Below are 16364 nucleotides of genomic sequence, written 5' to 3' on the forward strand. Positions count from 1 at the left end.
TTTTGCAACAGCGGTCATTTTTGTGAAACACTCTGCCTTGCATAATTAGTTCAATTCCCAAAATGTGCCTGAGAAAATAAAGAGATATTTTAAAAAATAGTAGCGCGTAATTTTCATGTCCTCTTGACCATGATACATGCAGATTTTTGTATTAAATATAATGTAAAACAATATAAAAATGTGTTCAATCTGAAAAATAGTTTTTTAAAATCTCAGTAGGTACTTTTTTTTAAAAAATAGACCCAAAGTGCTTCCAAACCTGCTTCATAGCATTAGTCCACATCTGGTTTGAATTTTTAGCCCCTCTGTCCTAATTTTAGGGACCAGTTTCATAGAAGTACCCATTTACAAACATATTCATAATGTAATTTTTACTTTTTTTTTACACTAAACAATAGACAGATCTTTGGGGTTGACCTTATTTATAGGCTATTCGACTTGTGTTTTACTGGTCTGGCCTACTTGAGCTCACACTGGGCCATGGCTGAGAAGTGTCAAATGAGTTTGACACCTACTCTGTTCATGTGAAAGTTGTTTTTAGGTGCTCATTGTGAAGCCACTACTTAAAAACTGGATGGTTTTCATAGGTTTCTACATCCACCGTCGTCACACCACAATTGTTTTGCACAACATCCTGAACCAGACGTCAGACATGAGGTTGCATCTTTTTCCATTAACAGTCCTTATTAGTCACAATGTACTGGATGTACGGATGGACAGGTATATGTAGTGTTTTTGTTACAAGTGCAACACAATCATACAAGGGCTCCTACAGAACAGATATTTATTTCAGCATAAGAAGTAGCGCATTCAACAACTGTGTGATTATTAAAAGCAAAAGAATAATGAAGCATTTAGGCTGATAGATGAGTATACTGTGAAATCCAAATCCCACCAGTCCAATCACTGTAGTACGGTCAATCAGATAATCTACAGACAGAGATGGTAGGGATGCTCTACTTTGTCCACTGACCATTACTGTACATAATGGAATCTAATGACATTAGAGAGACATGACAGAAACAGGAGAAATCAATAGAACAACATTAGGACTGTGGATGGTCGGGCTGTCACACAAATAATACAAACAAGTGCACACTATGAAAAAGAACAGAAGGAGAAAATACATTTAAGAGTAGGGGTACATACTAACTAATCCCAAGTCTTTGGTGGGAAATCTTAATCAAAAATTCAGTACTTTACACATGTATTTATATATTTAGTTTACAGTGCTGCATCACAAAAGCATGAGTTTATCATATTGAACTGTCATCCTGCTTTAGTCATCGCTGTACACTCGGCTTAGCAGAAACAGCCCCAGCTGTGAACGGAAAGTTAATACTTGCAAAATATGTGCATTCTGAAAATGAAAAAGAGGAAGAGGAACCTGTTTTCTTATTGCGTTTTTCTCTGCTGGTCACTAAAGACAGGGTTAGGGGGAAGGCTTTGTGGACAAAAATAGCCTGACAGTGACACAGTGCCAGGAAAGTGAAAAAAAAAAACTACGTATGTTAGATGAAACGTGGATTCAGAGTGTAAAGGAGGAAGAATTATACTGTAACTGTTAGCAGGTGACACCCAAACTGTGTTTAGTGTCCTTTGTTTGGCTTTAAGACTGACAGAAAAGGAGAAGTTAGAAAGGTGGAACATAATAGTGCTGTTTACTGCAGATACTAGACTAATACAGGTGCCAGTTATTGCACTGACAATATTCTTGATTACATTTTGGTAAAACCACTGTGAAGAAATACAACTGATGCCAGACTAATAAATCTGACCACCTATCTAATCTTAATGAAAGAGTCTAAAGTTGTTAGATCACTTTAGGATGGCTGTTTAAGCAACCCCTCAAGAAAATGGGTAGGACTCAGTATGTGGTACAAAAAGTTTTACAGTGTCTCTGGTTGTGTTGTCACACATCAGAAGGTGCTATGAAGAATGCAAATATGTGTTTCCGGTTAGCCTTACCCTGTTTCTTAAAACTAAGTTTTAACATTTAGTTTTACACAGAAACATTTGTTAGTTTTAAGCTGTGTCTTAATATTTATCACTTTTGTGGACTTATTGCCTCTATAGCTAGTGTTGTTTATCAGTAAAAACCAAATCATTTCATGACATTGGACATAAACCATTTTTATATTGAAATGTTTCATTTTTTTTTGTATCAGGGCTTAAGTTTGCAGCTGTATTGTGAATATCATGCAGAGCATTTGTCTCACCTTGCAAGCTGCCTTATCTGAAAAATAAAATACAAATCATACTAATATTCATATAAAAACACTTGGTTTTGTAAAAGGAAGTATTCTCTGCTCCTGCAAATGTTTATCCCATTATTTATTAGAGTCAAATACAAAATTAGGTGTTAAATGTCGGCTCTTACATTGAATGCAATTGATCTTAAAAGCTCCGCCGGTGCCATTTAATGTTGATAAGTTGTTATTATCAGATTTCTGCAGCCAAACAAGACTCACACTGTGGCGGCTTCCACTGACCCATTTAATGCTGCTTTCACTGGCACAACAGGAAGTAGTAAAAGGGTAATGTGTAAATATATAACCTCTGACTTGTAAATACCAAATGCTGTGATGCGTTAACATATACAGCATAATTTGTTTTCCTATCTTTCACCCTCAGTAGTGCTATTTAGGCTCAGAGTGCATGAAGCCAAAGACATTAAATCTTTCCACCACATAAATTGTGCTTTTGGTTATATATTGACCACTGTGTTTCTTTAAATCCATGCTGTGACATCAGCCTTATCTTCTTCAGCTGGGACTTTTCCTGTCAGATCTCAGTGTGATCTTGATCTTCCTCTCCTGTTGAAAGTCTGTGAGAAAAAAAAAAAAAGACCAAACAAAGTTATAGAAAAACTTTGATAATGATTATTTACATGTATAAATAAAGATTTTACTGACGGAAGTAGGAAACTGGACAAAATTTGGAAAAAAATGAATTCCCAGGCTGAGTGAATAGCCTTTGGACAACCAAATGAGTTAAACTTTACAGTACTAGCTTATCCATTACATGTAAGTGTTACTGATTATTAAACACTAAAATGTTCCCAAACAGCAGGGAAAGTGATGTTGACTTAGAATGTGGCTATGGTCAACATTAAAGTTTAGTAACAAATGTGATCTGATTTGAGAGCAGACCTTTCCTATGTAGAAGAAGGAAACAAATATGGGATTGGAAACATGAACTGATGCCTTACTGTCTGCATCTGAGTCTCGGTCGGTTTCTGTCTCCACAGATGCCCTCTTCCTCTTGGACCCCTGGGTGCTCTCCTGTCCTGATGCACTCCCCTCTTCATCCTTCTCCTCTGAGCTGCTTTCCGGACCCTCTGGAGACGGTGTCTGACAAAACAGATGAAGTATGTTTCTGTCACTGGCCTGCTGTCACTAATTTGTCAGTAAATAATATAATAATGCATAAGATAATATGTTGTGATGGTGAAATGAGCATCTGTTTGGCTTTTCTAACATACAGTGTAAATCGACGATGAAGATTCTTGCTTTTGTAGAGCAAAATTCAGACTCTCCAGCACTACTACTGTTACAAAAACACAAAACACATTATTCACCTGCACACAGACTGTAGAAAAAATAACCATTCCTAAACACATGTGAAAAAATTTGAGCCCAACCGCTTTACCTGGCCTTAAGGAAATTGTCTGAACAGGCACCTTCTTTCCATTGTTTTGGTCAGTTTTTCCATTCATCTCCTCTTTTGGTTTCAGTAATTTGATTACCAGCTGTAACAGAACAGCAGTCATGATTATTGTTTCACTTTATATAAATTGTTTTTATCAACTGCAGCTATTTCATAAAGGTTCAGTGTGTAAGATTTTAGAATACTGGAGGTGAGAGTTTAATTGTACAAATGGAACATGATATGAATGAATGAATGAATGAATGAATGAATGAATGAATTTATTTTTGGTTTTACATCAATCATTGTACTCAGTACATTAATCGTAATAAACATAAAAACCAAAAAAGGAAAAGGCTAGAAGCAAAAACTTATTTTTTTGCCTATCCTTTTCAACTATTACACTGCTTACATCAACTTAAATGTGTACAGCATCGAGCATTCACACCATAATTATAAAAAATAAAAAAAAACGACAACAAAAACAAAAACATGTCTACCATCTCAATTCAATATTTCTGAATAATTTTAAACTGAAGGTACTGTTTTTTTTTGTTTTTAGGTTGTTTTTTTTTTTAACTTCGCCAAAGGAGTGGATAACTTAAATGCATCATAAGGTCCATTCCATAATTTCACACCCACAATCCCAGTTCATCTAGACTTCCCATTTGTCCTCACTTTAATCCACTCACACATATGAAAATCTCTGAAATTCGAATTATTCTCTCCTAATTCCAAGAACCACGACTGGTAGTTGAGACAATACTATTTTTGTCCCTCATGTTCCATATACCTATTTAGAACCAATTCTTTATACCTCTTTTTAAATATATTTATGTTTGTACTTTCCTTTATCTCCTGTTCTAGATTGTTCCACAAAGTCACTCCACAGCTTGTTATGCCCATACTTTTCAATGTTGTTCTTAATTTATGTTTTTTTTTTTTTAAATTCAGCTCTCCCCTTAGATTGTAGCCTCCTCCTCTACTAATATGTTTTTATTAGTTTATAAGCATCTGAAAGTTCCTTGAATGGCTACTTGAGTCTGGCCTCAAAAATGAATCAGTCCCCATCAACCCCCTGTTAAAATCTCAATTGTAGAAATAAACAGGTTCACAGTTTGGTACAAAAAATGGTTACAGTCTAGATAATTTCCCCCTTTAACTGCACTCAGACATTTATATTATATTAAGCCTTAGAATCAGTCATAGCTGCTTATTTGTACACTGGAACCTCCTGTTCATTGAATAAAACATTAGCTGATGTTAACATTAATTCACACCTGTTTAGACTGACTTTTAACCTTTAGCACTGAGACCCTGTTAGGTTTTAATCTGTGGTCTTTTATTTATCACTGTGTATTGTGTCCTATTGTTTAATGCATATTTATGGTACTTGACTAATCTGTTTCTGTCTTATAATTTAATCATGCTTTTAGATGTAAAGCACTTTGGTTTAATTCATGTTGTAGTAAAATGCTATATAAATAAACTTTGACTGATTGATTGATGTTGAATTATATTTTTTATCAGCTAGATATTTAGCCATAATTAGCTGTAATTAGTGTCTTTATACATTTTGTGAAGTTGATATTGTTGTTATGAAACACAAATCTGTGTTTTAACATTAATTAAGGGTCTGAAATTACTTGGGGGCATTAAATTAACATTGTGTTTTTTTCAGTAAGTTAGCTCAGCCAATAGAAACATAGACATGTGTTTCTAAATAAACAAGGAAGTGATGGTGACTTTGAAGCTTCAAAATGGCAGTCCATAAAAAAGGGTTACTTGAAAGCTCCATCTATTATTTATATACAGGCTATGATAAGTCATAGTAGCAAATAACACATTTTGGACCAAAGAGACAACACTTTTATACTTTTTTCCCCCCTTTTCTTTCTTTTCTTTTAATTAATTAATTTTATTTTATGTGTTCATTTTAGATGTGTGCATTTATATATTTTTGCTGGAGTATGAGGTGCATCAGGGTTGGGAGTCTGTTAGAATGAGGTTACATAACTATGTTGTAATATTTCATGTACATTTAATTGAACAGTTATGATTGTTACAATAAAAAAAAAACAAAAAAAACAACAACACTTTTTTGCTCCTGCATACTGACAGTTCCTTAGAAGAAACAATTAGCTTTTACTTCTTATGAATAGAAATAGTCTGAAGCAGGTTTCAAACCAGAGTTTTCACAGACAAACCAAACACTGGCTCCAATGAAAGCTTTTTAGTAGCCAACATAGGGGAGTGTGAAATGAGGGTTGTTGAGTTGGTTGCACTGTGCAGCCTCATCACTAGATGTCACTAAATATTACACACTGAACCTTTGATGTGACTGTGGTGAAATTACCTTGTGGTTATGGTCATTGGAAGATTCCTCTGATTGTCTGAGTGGTGATGTAGAAACGGACAAGGAATGTGAAGCAGGTGAAGATGATGATGCTGGGTTATTCGCTGCAGAGTTTTCCTTTCCATCCCCCTCAGTGCTTTCCTCTACTCTTTCTGTGACCTGTAAGGCTGAAGGTGAATCCTCTCTCTGGCTGGATTTGGACCTCCCTGGGTCTGATAGGTCCAGCGGGCCCTCACATACGTCTTTATTTCCTTCTCCTGAGACTCTCTCATTCTTGAGTGGTGGGACGTCCTTTTTCTCCTGGGGTCTACACGGTCTTTCTGTCTGCTCTGACAAGCTCCTCAAACTCAACACCACTGTTGGCTCTTTAGAAGAGGCCTGAAGAGTGCTCTGCTTGGACCAAGGTGCCCCCAGAACCAGCCCAGCTCTTCTGGGGTTGGAATAGCTGGCTTGTTGGATGAATGGGATGTTCTGAAACCGTAGTGGGTTTGGTCTGGCAGAGTACTGTCCCAGTAGATTTGTGCCTGCACCCACAGCGGTCCAATCAGGGGACTCGGATAGCGACCAAGGGGTGGTCTTGACTGGGTGAGGTCGACAAGGGACAGGGGTGTGGACGTGGACAGGCCTGGAGTTCACCTCTCTGCTGGCTGAAGACAATGGAGAGCTCTTTAGAGGTGAAGAATTTGAGATTTGCCGGTCCTGTCCTTCAATACTTTGTGTTCTACAAGTTACAGGAGACACAAAGGGAGGTTAAAATGTATTTACAGGCCTTTATTGTATGAGTTTTGTTGTGTATTTCCCATTTTTACCTCCTTTCTACAACACGGGGCATACTATCTTGTGTTTTCCAAGATGTAGATGCAGATGCTGAAGCAGAAGGAGGCTTGTAGGTTTCCTGTGTGAATGACATCAGCGGCAACAAAAGAGTGTTAGTGTGTATTGACAAATACAGAACAAGCTTTTATTCAAGTCCTGTTCCTAAATCCAAATTAAAGGAACTTGTACTTTATTGGAATATTTTCAGTTTATTCAGCTTCTACTGTACTTCACCACATCTCAGATTCAATACTGAACATTTTGCTCCATTCAATTTGTCTGACAGCTTCAGTTACTTTTCAGACAACTGTTTTTCATCCCTTTACTGTCAGGTGAAAACCACATATCTCCAAATATATTAATGCTGAAGCTTTGGGCTCAAATGAAGGCTTAAGTGTTCTTTCATGGGTTGAGGTTAAAAGTCTCTTACTTCTTAACCCATACAGACCTAGTGTTACTTTTGTGTCAGTTCCCAAATACATTTTTCTCTATATTTAACCTTTCTTAAGTGATTTATTATCATTTATTGTAATATTATCTCCTTCATTTTGCACTTTTTCAGTGAAAATCAGGTAATATACTCCATTTTATTTATGGATTATGTAGATATTCATGAAAGGTTGAGGGTTATTATATCAAAACAGTGAAAACTGTTTCAACAAAGATATCAGTAACTGAACATAAAAACAAATGTCTCCATCCACTAGTATGTGTCAAACTCAGTGGGTTTTACTGGTGAATCAATCTTGTAGAAGATGACAGTGTTTCCATGTTCACTAGGGAGCATCTGAACGTCCAAATGGGTCATATCTGATGAAGTGTACCCACATCAGTGGTTGTTCTTCTTACACAATTTGACTAAACCACAAATTATGACCAACTGCTGCTAGGTACCACTGATTAGTTCACTGATTTAGTTTTCAATCTTCAGCTGGTGCAAGATGGGGGTCAGCTTAATTGTTAATTTAGCCTTGAACTTATGATGGTTAAAGAAAGTGAAAAACTTCCAACCTCTAGATTCCTTTGAATATTCTCGAAGATTTAAGAGGTTTGTCCATGACCCATCACCTAGTCTACCACAAAATTTCATGAAGAATCAGTGCAACATTTATTGTGATGACACAGACAAACATGTGTGACACATTTTGGGGATGGCTGTAAACGTTTAATATGAACCTCTTGAATAATATTGAAAAAACCTTGTTAGAACTTTGAAAACAGGGCTGTTTTTCTGAGCTCTGGAAATAATACATTTTTAGATATCTGTGGTTCTCAAAAGACAGTAATGTTGCAAGCATATGATGATCTTACAGAATATGATGCTATATTGTAGATTAAACAACTAATGTCTATGACGTGGGTAAAATGAGCACAGCTAAACACATACAGCAGTAAAATATTGCATACACATTAATGCAGCTGTAAAATAAATCCAAAACATCATATATACTGTGAAACACCAACAGGGACCACTTTACTACTACTGGTAATACTTTGACTACTTTTATGTACCTGTTACTGATAATACTGATAAAAGGGTCTGAAAAATTTCATCACCACTGTTGAAAGGCTGGTGTGTGTAAGACAGTATGAAATAGGACTTACAAAAACAGTTTTGTGCCATTCTCTCAAATGTCTGTTTTCATGCCTGTTGTCTGTTCAACAAAAAGGGGGTTAAAAAAAAGAGCAAACTTTTAAGGCTAACAGCATGGTAGTCAACAAGCAAACAAACAAAATGAGCAAAAATTATTTCAGAGAAAAGGTTGTCTTCTTGACTTGTTTCATATTTACCTTCAGTTTTTGGCTCTGCCTCTATTTTCACTGCAGCGTCGCCATCTGCTGGCTGGTTGCTGGCTCTGCCGGTTCCCAGACTGATGAGGGCCACAGGTCCAGAGGAAGGTGAAAGGTCAGGGGAGCTGTTGGCTTTGACATCTGTGGCAGTGCTGCTGCTGGAGGAGTGGTCACTGTGCCCTCTGCTATACACACACATGAGAATAAGGCCAATAAGTCACCTAAACCCTCCTCTGCGTTAGACACAGTTCAGTAGATACATTTAACTGTAATGAACCCTTTACAGGGCACCCATAGAAATACTCTGAAATTCAGAATTTCAAATAGTGTGTTATTGGAGAACTTAACAAGACTTCATTACTTTTGTGAAATGTTTAAAATTTTGTATTGTCATGTAGAAAATCAAGATATGTGAAGTTACCATATTTGGTTCCTTGCCTGTATATAGCAAATAAATAAATAATCAAGTGGTGCCAGACACAACAAACCCCGCCCCTCGCACGTATTGTAGCTTATTTTGGCATCGATTCAGCTGATGTCATCATGTCTATACGTGTGCTGATGTCTGCATATCAATTGCCTCTATATATGTGCAAAGTTTGATGTAAATTAAAGCAAAATTGATGTTTTTATAGACATTTGAAATTTCACTCATTAAAAGTAAATGGGAGAAGAAAAAAGATTTTAAAAATTCATAAAAAATTTGAACTTTGACCTACTTTTCCCAAAATGTCATCAGATCTATTATGGGTCATTGGCAATCTATAAACTCAATTTGGTATGAATTCAACCAACAGTTTTGCTGTTAGAGTGTTAACAAACAAACAAACTAACAAACTAACAAACTAACTAACTAAATGAACCAAAAACAATACCCCTTGTCTCCCCTTTGGGGGGCACGGTAATAAATAAATCCAAGAAGTATTTATAAAAAATGCAAGAAAAACACCTGTAATGTGAAAGGAACATGTATTTTTAGAACATTAGAACATCATTTTTAGAACATTACAATGTCATTAGTGCTGATCCAGACCCCTGTCCACATCCACATTATCCCTTTGAACATCATTCCTTACATTAGTACCATTACTTCATGGTACCTAACAAGGCAGGTACACTCACTGTTCATGCAGAGGTGGACCTTACAGACCCTGTAGACCACATTGGACCTGAGATTGTTGACCCACTGTCCTCGCTGTAACTGTTGCTCTCACTGTCTTGTAATGTATGTGGAAATGACCAAAAATAGTCACTTGCCCGACACAGGGTTAATATAATTTTACTCTGTCATGGTTTTATGTACTCACTCCACTGCTGCTCTCAGACTCCTGATGTCTTCTCTCAGTCTCTTGTTCTCCGTTTTCAGGCTGTTCAACTCGCCCGCTTTAAAACACAGATTAAAAATGATCAGAACGCTAAACAGCAAGTATTCGTGTCAGTATACGATATTGTGTGTGTTTTTATAAGAAAGAGGGATGAGGGAAGCAGAAACTTAACGCTGCTGACTGAACAAGATATAGAAACAAGTTTTAACACTAGAAATGCCAATAGGTCAAATATATCCACAGCTGTTTTTTCAGTGGTGTTTTACTATGTTTTAATCAAATATTGAAGCCCCCAGACCCCCCCCACCAGACTTTCAGGTTTTTCACTTCCTGTTGTTAACCCTATAATGCCGAATGTATCATATTTAATACTTGAGTTTTGAAGCTCTCTACATGACCAGTGGGATATTATATATCTTGAAAAACCTGATGTATACAATTAGATACATGCAATACACAGATAATCCACCAGTGGGGAGGAATTCGTTCCCCAGAGGCCTTTTCAGTGACACTACAAGACTGTCAGGAGGCAGAACTTTGCCAATTTTGAAAAGGAATTACCAATTTGTTAGACATGTTTGTATTATATTATGTTTTTGTTTGTTCAAAAATAATATCATTTGAGTATCGAGACCCGATGTATCAAATATGATACAAAATTGAAAATCATACATGGAAATTGATATCTGAAAAAAAAAAAAATTGAGGTTGTTCAGAAGGACCAATAAGGCTCCGGTTTCAAAGAACTGGAATTTTCTGTCAATGATGTAATGGTTCAGGCTTTACAGGGTTAATGATAATAATAAAAAAAACATAATTCTACATTAAAAATATGAGCATTTACACAGTTTTTTTTTTTTTTTTGGAATTGGCATTTGAAGGGAAGAGAAATACTCAATAAATAAAATGGCAAAGGACATTTTTTGTGGATTGGAAGTATTACATGGTTAAATTTGAGCCTGTTGGCAGTTTTAGGTAATGATGATAATGATGAGGATGATGATGATGAATCATGGTGGTAATGATGGATAACTGGTTTATTTGGAAAAAAAAAATCTTGAATTCAGTACCCAGTAGACTGATACGCTGGAGGCTCTGTATCTGTGTGGCTTCATATTCCTGCTGTCTTCTCTTGGCTACGTCCTGAGTTACTGTACATCTGTCACACAGTCCAGCCCTCAGTCTGCGCAGGCAAAAAACCAAACAACATCAAGAATAGATCAAACACACTACATGTCAAGTGCATGAAAATGTCACAGTTAGACTTTTGGAGTTTCTTTGAGCTTTGTATATTTGTTTGTTTAAGGGTAAATTCTTGAATCCTGCATAAACACATGCACAGTGTTGAACTGTAGCGGCAGCAGCACCTGTTTTCCAGTGTTTTCATATTCTCAGTGAGGATCCTCTGCTGCTCTTTCATCTGCTGGTTTCTAGTGAACAGCTCCTCCATTCTCTTTGTGTCACTGCATACACACAAGCACGAGGATGCAAAGACACACAACAATCATGATTCAGAGAAACACAGTAAAAACATATCTGTAAAATGATGAGTTGTCATTATAGTCACTGGTCATTAACCCATAAAGACCCAAACAGCCACTGGCAACCAAAACCATCTACTGATCTAAAATGTTTAATACCTGTTGATCCACTAATCCTGTCGATACATGTAAATAATTGATGTGAAATGCAGTTTGTCATCTTTTCATGGTCATCAGATATGACACATTTGGACGTTCAGAGGCTCCATAGTGAATGTGGAAACATTGTCATCTTCTAATCTTCTACAACATTGATTCACCAGTAAAACCCACAGAGCTGGATCAATGACAGTGGATGAAGACACTGGGTTTATGTTCAGTTATTGATATATTTGTTGAAAATGTCACTTTTTCTTCAGTTTTCTCTGTTTCTGATTTAATAACCTTAGAATTTACTCTGAACTTCACTGAAAATCAACATGATCAAGGGATTAAATATAGGAAAATACCTCATTTAGACTGAAAAAACTAAATACAGATGACAATATTATAATAAATGGTGATAAATCACTTAAGAAAGGTTAAATACAGAGAAAAAATTATTTGGGAACTGCCACCAAAGTAGTGCTGGGTCTTTATGGGTTAAAAAGCTTCACTTTGGTCATTTTAAATCAAAAATATAAAGGTAGAATGACAGAAAGAGCTGACACAAACTTTATTTTGGATCTGTTTGAATCAAATCTTTTTCAGGTGTCTTTGAGGTGCACCACTTCGAGAGCAGAAGTCTTTTTAAATATAGCTAAAGTGTGCATTTTCAACACTGACTTGTCAAATTATTAAGATTCTATTCTATTCTATTCTATTCTATTCTATTCTATTCTATTCTATTCTATTCTATTCTATTCTATTCTATAATTACCTCCGCCAAGGAGGTTATGTTTTTGTCGGCATTGGTTTGTCTATCTTTTTGTCTGTCTGATTGTTTGCAAGATAACTCAAAAAGTTATGGATGGATTTGGATGAAAATTTCAGGAAATGTTGATACTGGCACAAGGAACAAATGATTAAATTTTGGTGGTGATCGGGGGTGGTGGTGGCGGGGGCACAGGGGCCCACTGATTGGCCTTGGCAGAGGTCTGCGCTCTATGAGTGCTTTTCTAGAAAAGACAGCGCAGACCTCCTCCAAGGCCGATTTTTTAACTTATTTTTAGACAATAGATCTTGAAAATCTTATTTCAAGAAATCTTACCAAGATCATTTTCACTTGTTCCATTGGCAGATTTTTTTTTTTGCTTGAATTAAGCAAAAAAAAATCTTGAACAAGAAAAGCACTCAGAGAGCGCAAACCTCCTTGAGTTATCTTGCTAACAAACAAACAAACACACGCACGCAAACACACAAAGCAAAGTGATCACAATACCTTGCTTAATTACCTCAGAGGTAATTAAGCCAAAAAAGAAACAGAGAATCTCCCAATTGGAAGAAGTGAAAATTATTTTGGTAAGATTTCTTGAAATAAGATTTTCAAGATCTATTGTCTAAAAATAAGTTCTTATATCTCACTGAAAGGTTACTCTTTAGGTGATTATGTCTTATTTTAAGTGTGATGAGATATTTTGACTAGAAATGAGAAAAATACACTTGGTAAGATTTTGATTTTTGTAGTGTGACAGAACAATATCTGAAAAAACCGACTCATAGTTTCTAAATGGAGTCAGATTTTCACTCATAATGATTTCCTTCGCAGGTATCATGCCACAACAAGTGGAACAATGATGATTTAGTGGCGAAGGGATTATTGCTTCACTTTTTAACGGGAAATATTATCACACAAGAATCTACTTTATTTCCAGGTAGTTGAATCACCCCCACCCCCCACCCCCCCTCAACTCTAGCTGTTTTTTCAATCAAAGATTTTCTGACTCAGGTTAAGGTGGAATAACTTGTTACAACACGAGCTCCTCAAATGAATATACAGTGAGCCAGGTGCAGGACCAGCATGCCTGCCCCATCCACAAAGACTTCAGGCCTGAGCATGGCACTCTTGTGTGTTGTTCTACCTGAATGTCCTGAAAGCGTTGTCTAAACATGATCGTGTTTGGGACATGAGGAAGACTCCACTCACCAGCCCTTCTTGTTGGACAGCTCTTGGACTTTCACTTGCCATCCTACAAGTCAACATACACAACACGTGTTTCTTCATTTACAGCACTATAGATGATGAAGTCAATTGTATAATTCTAAAAAACAAGGTCCTGTTTAACAGCAAGATTACTCATCCACTGGTTTTATTTACATTCATATCAATTATACTGATAATCTTTCCTTACCCTCGACTTCTCTCTCGTGGGCTTCCCGCAGTTTGAGGAGCAGATCGGTGAAACTGTCCGCCATGATGACCTTTACGGTGAGTTTGGCTGAACACTGAGTAAAACAAGTAGAAATGATTTAATTTATTAAGACTTTTAGCTGAATAGAAGCTTTGCATTGAAATGTCCTCAACCTAAATGCATTAAACTTAAGTCAATCTAACATGAAAAGCAAAACAACATTTCTAAAAAAAACAATGTAATGGAAATGAACCAGTCATACACAAGTACGGAGGCGTTGTAGCCCCAGGACTCTCTAATACATCTGAGGACACGCCGCACACTTTGCTGGCACTTGCACCTTCATGTGTCGTCCCTGTTGCTCAAATGTGAGACTGAATTGGGTTGTGATATCGACGAGGATTGAAACCAGCTAGACTGGTCCTGCAAGGTCTGGGACGCAAGTTTTCAGTTTGTGTTACTTACTACAACGTATGTACATAAACAAAGCTTTTAGATTATGTGCATGACTGTTTGACACAGTAGAAAAGAACATCACGTGGTGTCAGTTTGAAAGTGTTAATCAACTATTGTACAATAACAAAGTAAGAAGAAGAAGTCCAAATGTGAACAAGTGACACACAAATACATACACACACACACACACACACACACACACACACATGCATACATTCACGCATGCATACATTATCACTTACAAGCAAAAATACATGCAGTGAGTTTTGCATTTTGATCAGCTTGGTTCAACTCTCTCAACATGTCAGGATATGTCAGGCTAGTGGCTGTTCACATCACCTCAGCAGTGCAAGAAAAGACCTGTCTGCCTTTATGTGCCCGTGCAGCTATCTCTAGATCATTATTCTCACACACACACACACACACACACACACACACACACACACACACACACACACACACACACACACACACGCACACACACACACACACACACACACACACACACACACACACACACTCACACACACAAACACACACATACAAACACACATACAAAGGTGTGACTGTCTAACTCTAATTTTTACACATTTTAACTTTATTTCTCATACACTTCAAACTCTATCAATACTGAACAATTTAACAAAACACTTCAATAATTCTAAAGATTAAACAAGAAGTATTGCCACGTTCTGAGCTAATACGTAACCCTGAATACCACATTATATGTGGGCCTAGTAGATAATTCACAATGAGAAAATTTCACTGTCACTGCATTAGTATAAGCCTTTCTCAAACCCCTCCCATCTGCTGGGTGTTATGTCGTTTGATCGAAACCAGACCTGAGTGATAAGAGGATGTGTTGGATTAAAGACCTTATTGACATCTAACAGACAATATTTAATGATGCTATTCTGAACAAACAGGGTACTCGTGTGTAATAAATTCTACTGGTTGCCACTGTCAGAGATGCAGTGCTCTGGAAAGTCTGTTACTCCCGGTGTGTTAGACAATATGTCTATTGTGAACTAGACTGGAATAATCATTAATTTGTATAAATAGAAATATTAGAATGCAAATTATAGAGACGTTTAAAAAAAAAACATCAATGTGTTATATTTGTGTATGAGCTCCACCCTACACCCACACTACATACATCTCCTGTCTTAAATGTCACTATGACACCAGACAAAATGGGAAACTGTTTCTGTTTATTAAAAGGCTTATTTCGTTTATTACAAGCAGCTCATACTGGTTTAGGTTTATATGGACCTCATGGTAATAAGTGTCCCTCACACACTTCCACACAACACACACACACTCATACACCCACACACCCACACACCCACACACACACACACACACACACACACACACACACACACACACACACACACACACACACACTGGATAAGGTCTGATACAGCCAGCCACACAGATCTGCACCTCCTCTACCCACCTGTCAGCCAATCTATTCCGGCCTTCAGGCAATAACTCAGCACTTAATGAATTGTACTCACCTCATACAGCCAAGGACTCTCTCAGTCGTTCTCTGCCAGGAACTGAATACTTGCCTAAACTTCAGAGATGGACTGAGTGATACAGAAACGGAAGGAGAGAGAGAGTGTGTGATAAAGAAGAGAATGAGAAGAGAACAAGGTGAGGGAGAACGCCCCGCACCCTCCCCTCTTTCTCTCTCTCTCTCTCTCTCTCTCTCTCTCTCTCTCTCTCTCTCATCTCTCCACCCCAGAAAACCGGTCCGAGCAGTTGTCCCCTTGAGGAACACAAACACTGAGGTCTGGGCAAGTTCTCCCTTGATATTCCTGTTCTGCAGAAATACCAAATAACCGGTTAAACCAGCCCCATAAAGCCCTGCGGGGATAGAGGGAGAAAAGCAATTGAGTAACAGGCAAGTTCAATGCATAACAGTACAGAAGTACATTTGTATGTGAACAATCAGAAATAAGTATTGAATAGCTATTAAGAAGTTTATTTGAAGTAGTTATAGCAAATATAATCAGAAATAATCTAGGATACTGCTATGAGTTACAGCAACTCAGAGCAGAAATAGCTACTGTGCTCTATCCCCATGAACCACCAAACACTTTTTAGGTGTTCGCACAGATCTTGTAATCTGATTATTGTTCTGTAATGATAGAAA

General features: G+C 37.1%; 1 protein-coding gene across 4 annotated transcripts; it reads right to left on the reverse strand.

Moving 5' to 3' along the window:
* Positions 1 to 767: 767 nt before the first annotated feature.
* rbbp8l (retinoblastoma binding protein 8-like) lies at positions 768 to 15864 on the reverse strand. 4 transcript variants are annotated; one of them, XM_030137781.1, is made up of 14 exons: positions 15724 to 15864; positions 13748 to 13841; positions 13543 to 13585; positions 11304 to 11399; positions 11007 to 11119; positions 9919 to 9994; positions 8612 to 8793; positions 8426 to 8475; positions 6814 to 6899; positions 6005 to 6731; positions 3652 to 3751; positions 3485 to 3549; positions 3212 to 3353; positions 768 to 2827 (listed from the first exon to the last, which is right to left on the reverse strand). In XM_030137781.1, exons 2-14 carry the CDS (start codon positions 13809 to 13811, stop codon positions 2766 to 2768), a joined length of 1806 nt encoding a protein of 601 aa, XP_029993641.1. In that variant the 5' UTR covers positions 13812 to 13841; positions 15724 to 15864; the 3' UTR covers positions 768 to 2765. The 4 variants fall into 4 exon arrangements, with proteins under 4 accessions (XP_029993641.1, XP_029993642.1, XP_029993640.1 ...); XM_030137782.1 differs by having other exon boundaries at positions 6005 to 6725; positions 8612 to 8796; XM_030137780.1 differs by having other exon boundaries at positions 3485 to 3546; positions 8612 to 8796.
* Between the last annotated feature and the right edge of the window lie 500 nt (positions 15865 to 16364).

This window comes from Sphaeramia orbicularis, chromosome 7, assembly GCF_902148855.1.
Source record: "Sphaeramia orbicularis chromosome 7, fSphaOr1.1, whole genome shotgun sequence".
Taxonomy (NCBI): domain Eukaryota; kingdom Metazoa; phylum Chordata; class Actinopteri; order Kurtiformes; family Apogonidae; genus Sphaeramia; species Sphaeramia orbicularis.

Bases quoted from the DNA above. Each gene is read 5' to 3' on its own strand.
- rbbp8l (XM_030137779.1), bottom strand. From the start codon at position 13,811: ATGGCGGACAGTTTCACCGATCTGCTCCTCAAACTGCGGGAAGCCCAC. The intron at 3,550-3,651 runs GTAAAGCGGTTG...TTTTTGTAACAG, and splicing joins GACAATTTCCTTAAGGCCAG to TAGTAGTGCTGGAGAGTCTG. The intron at 2,828-3,211 runs GTAAGGCATCAG...TTTTTCTCACAG, and splicing joins CCGAGACTCAGATGCAGACA to ACTTTCAACAGGAGAGGAAG.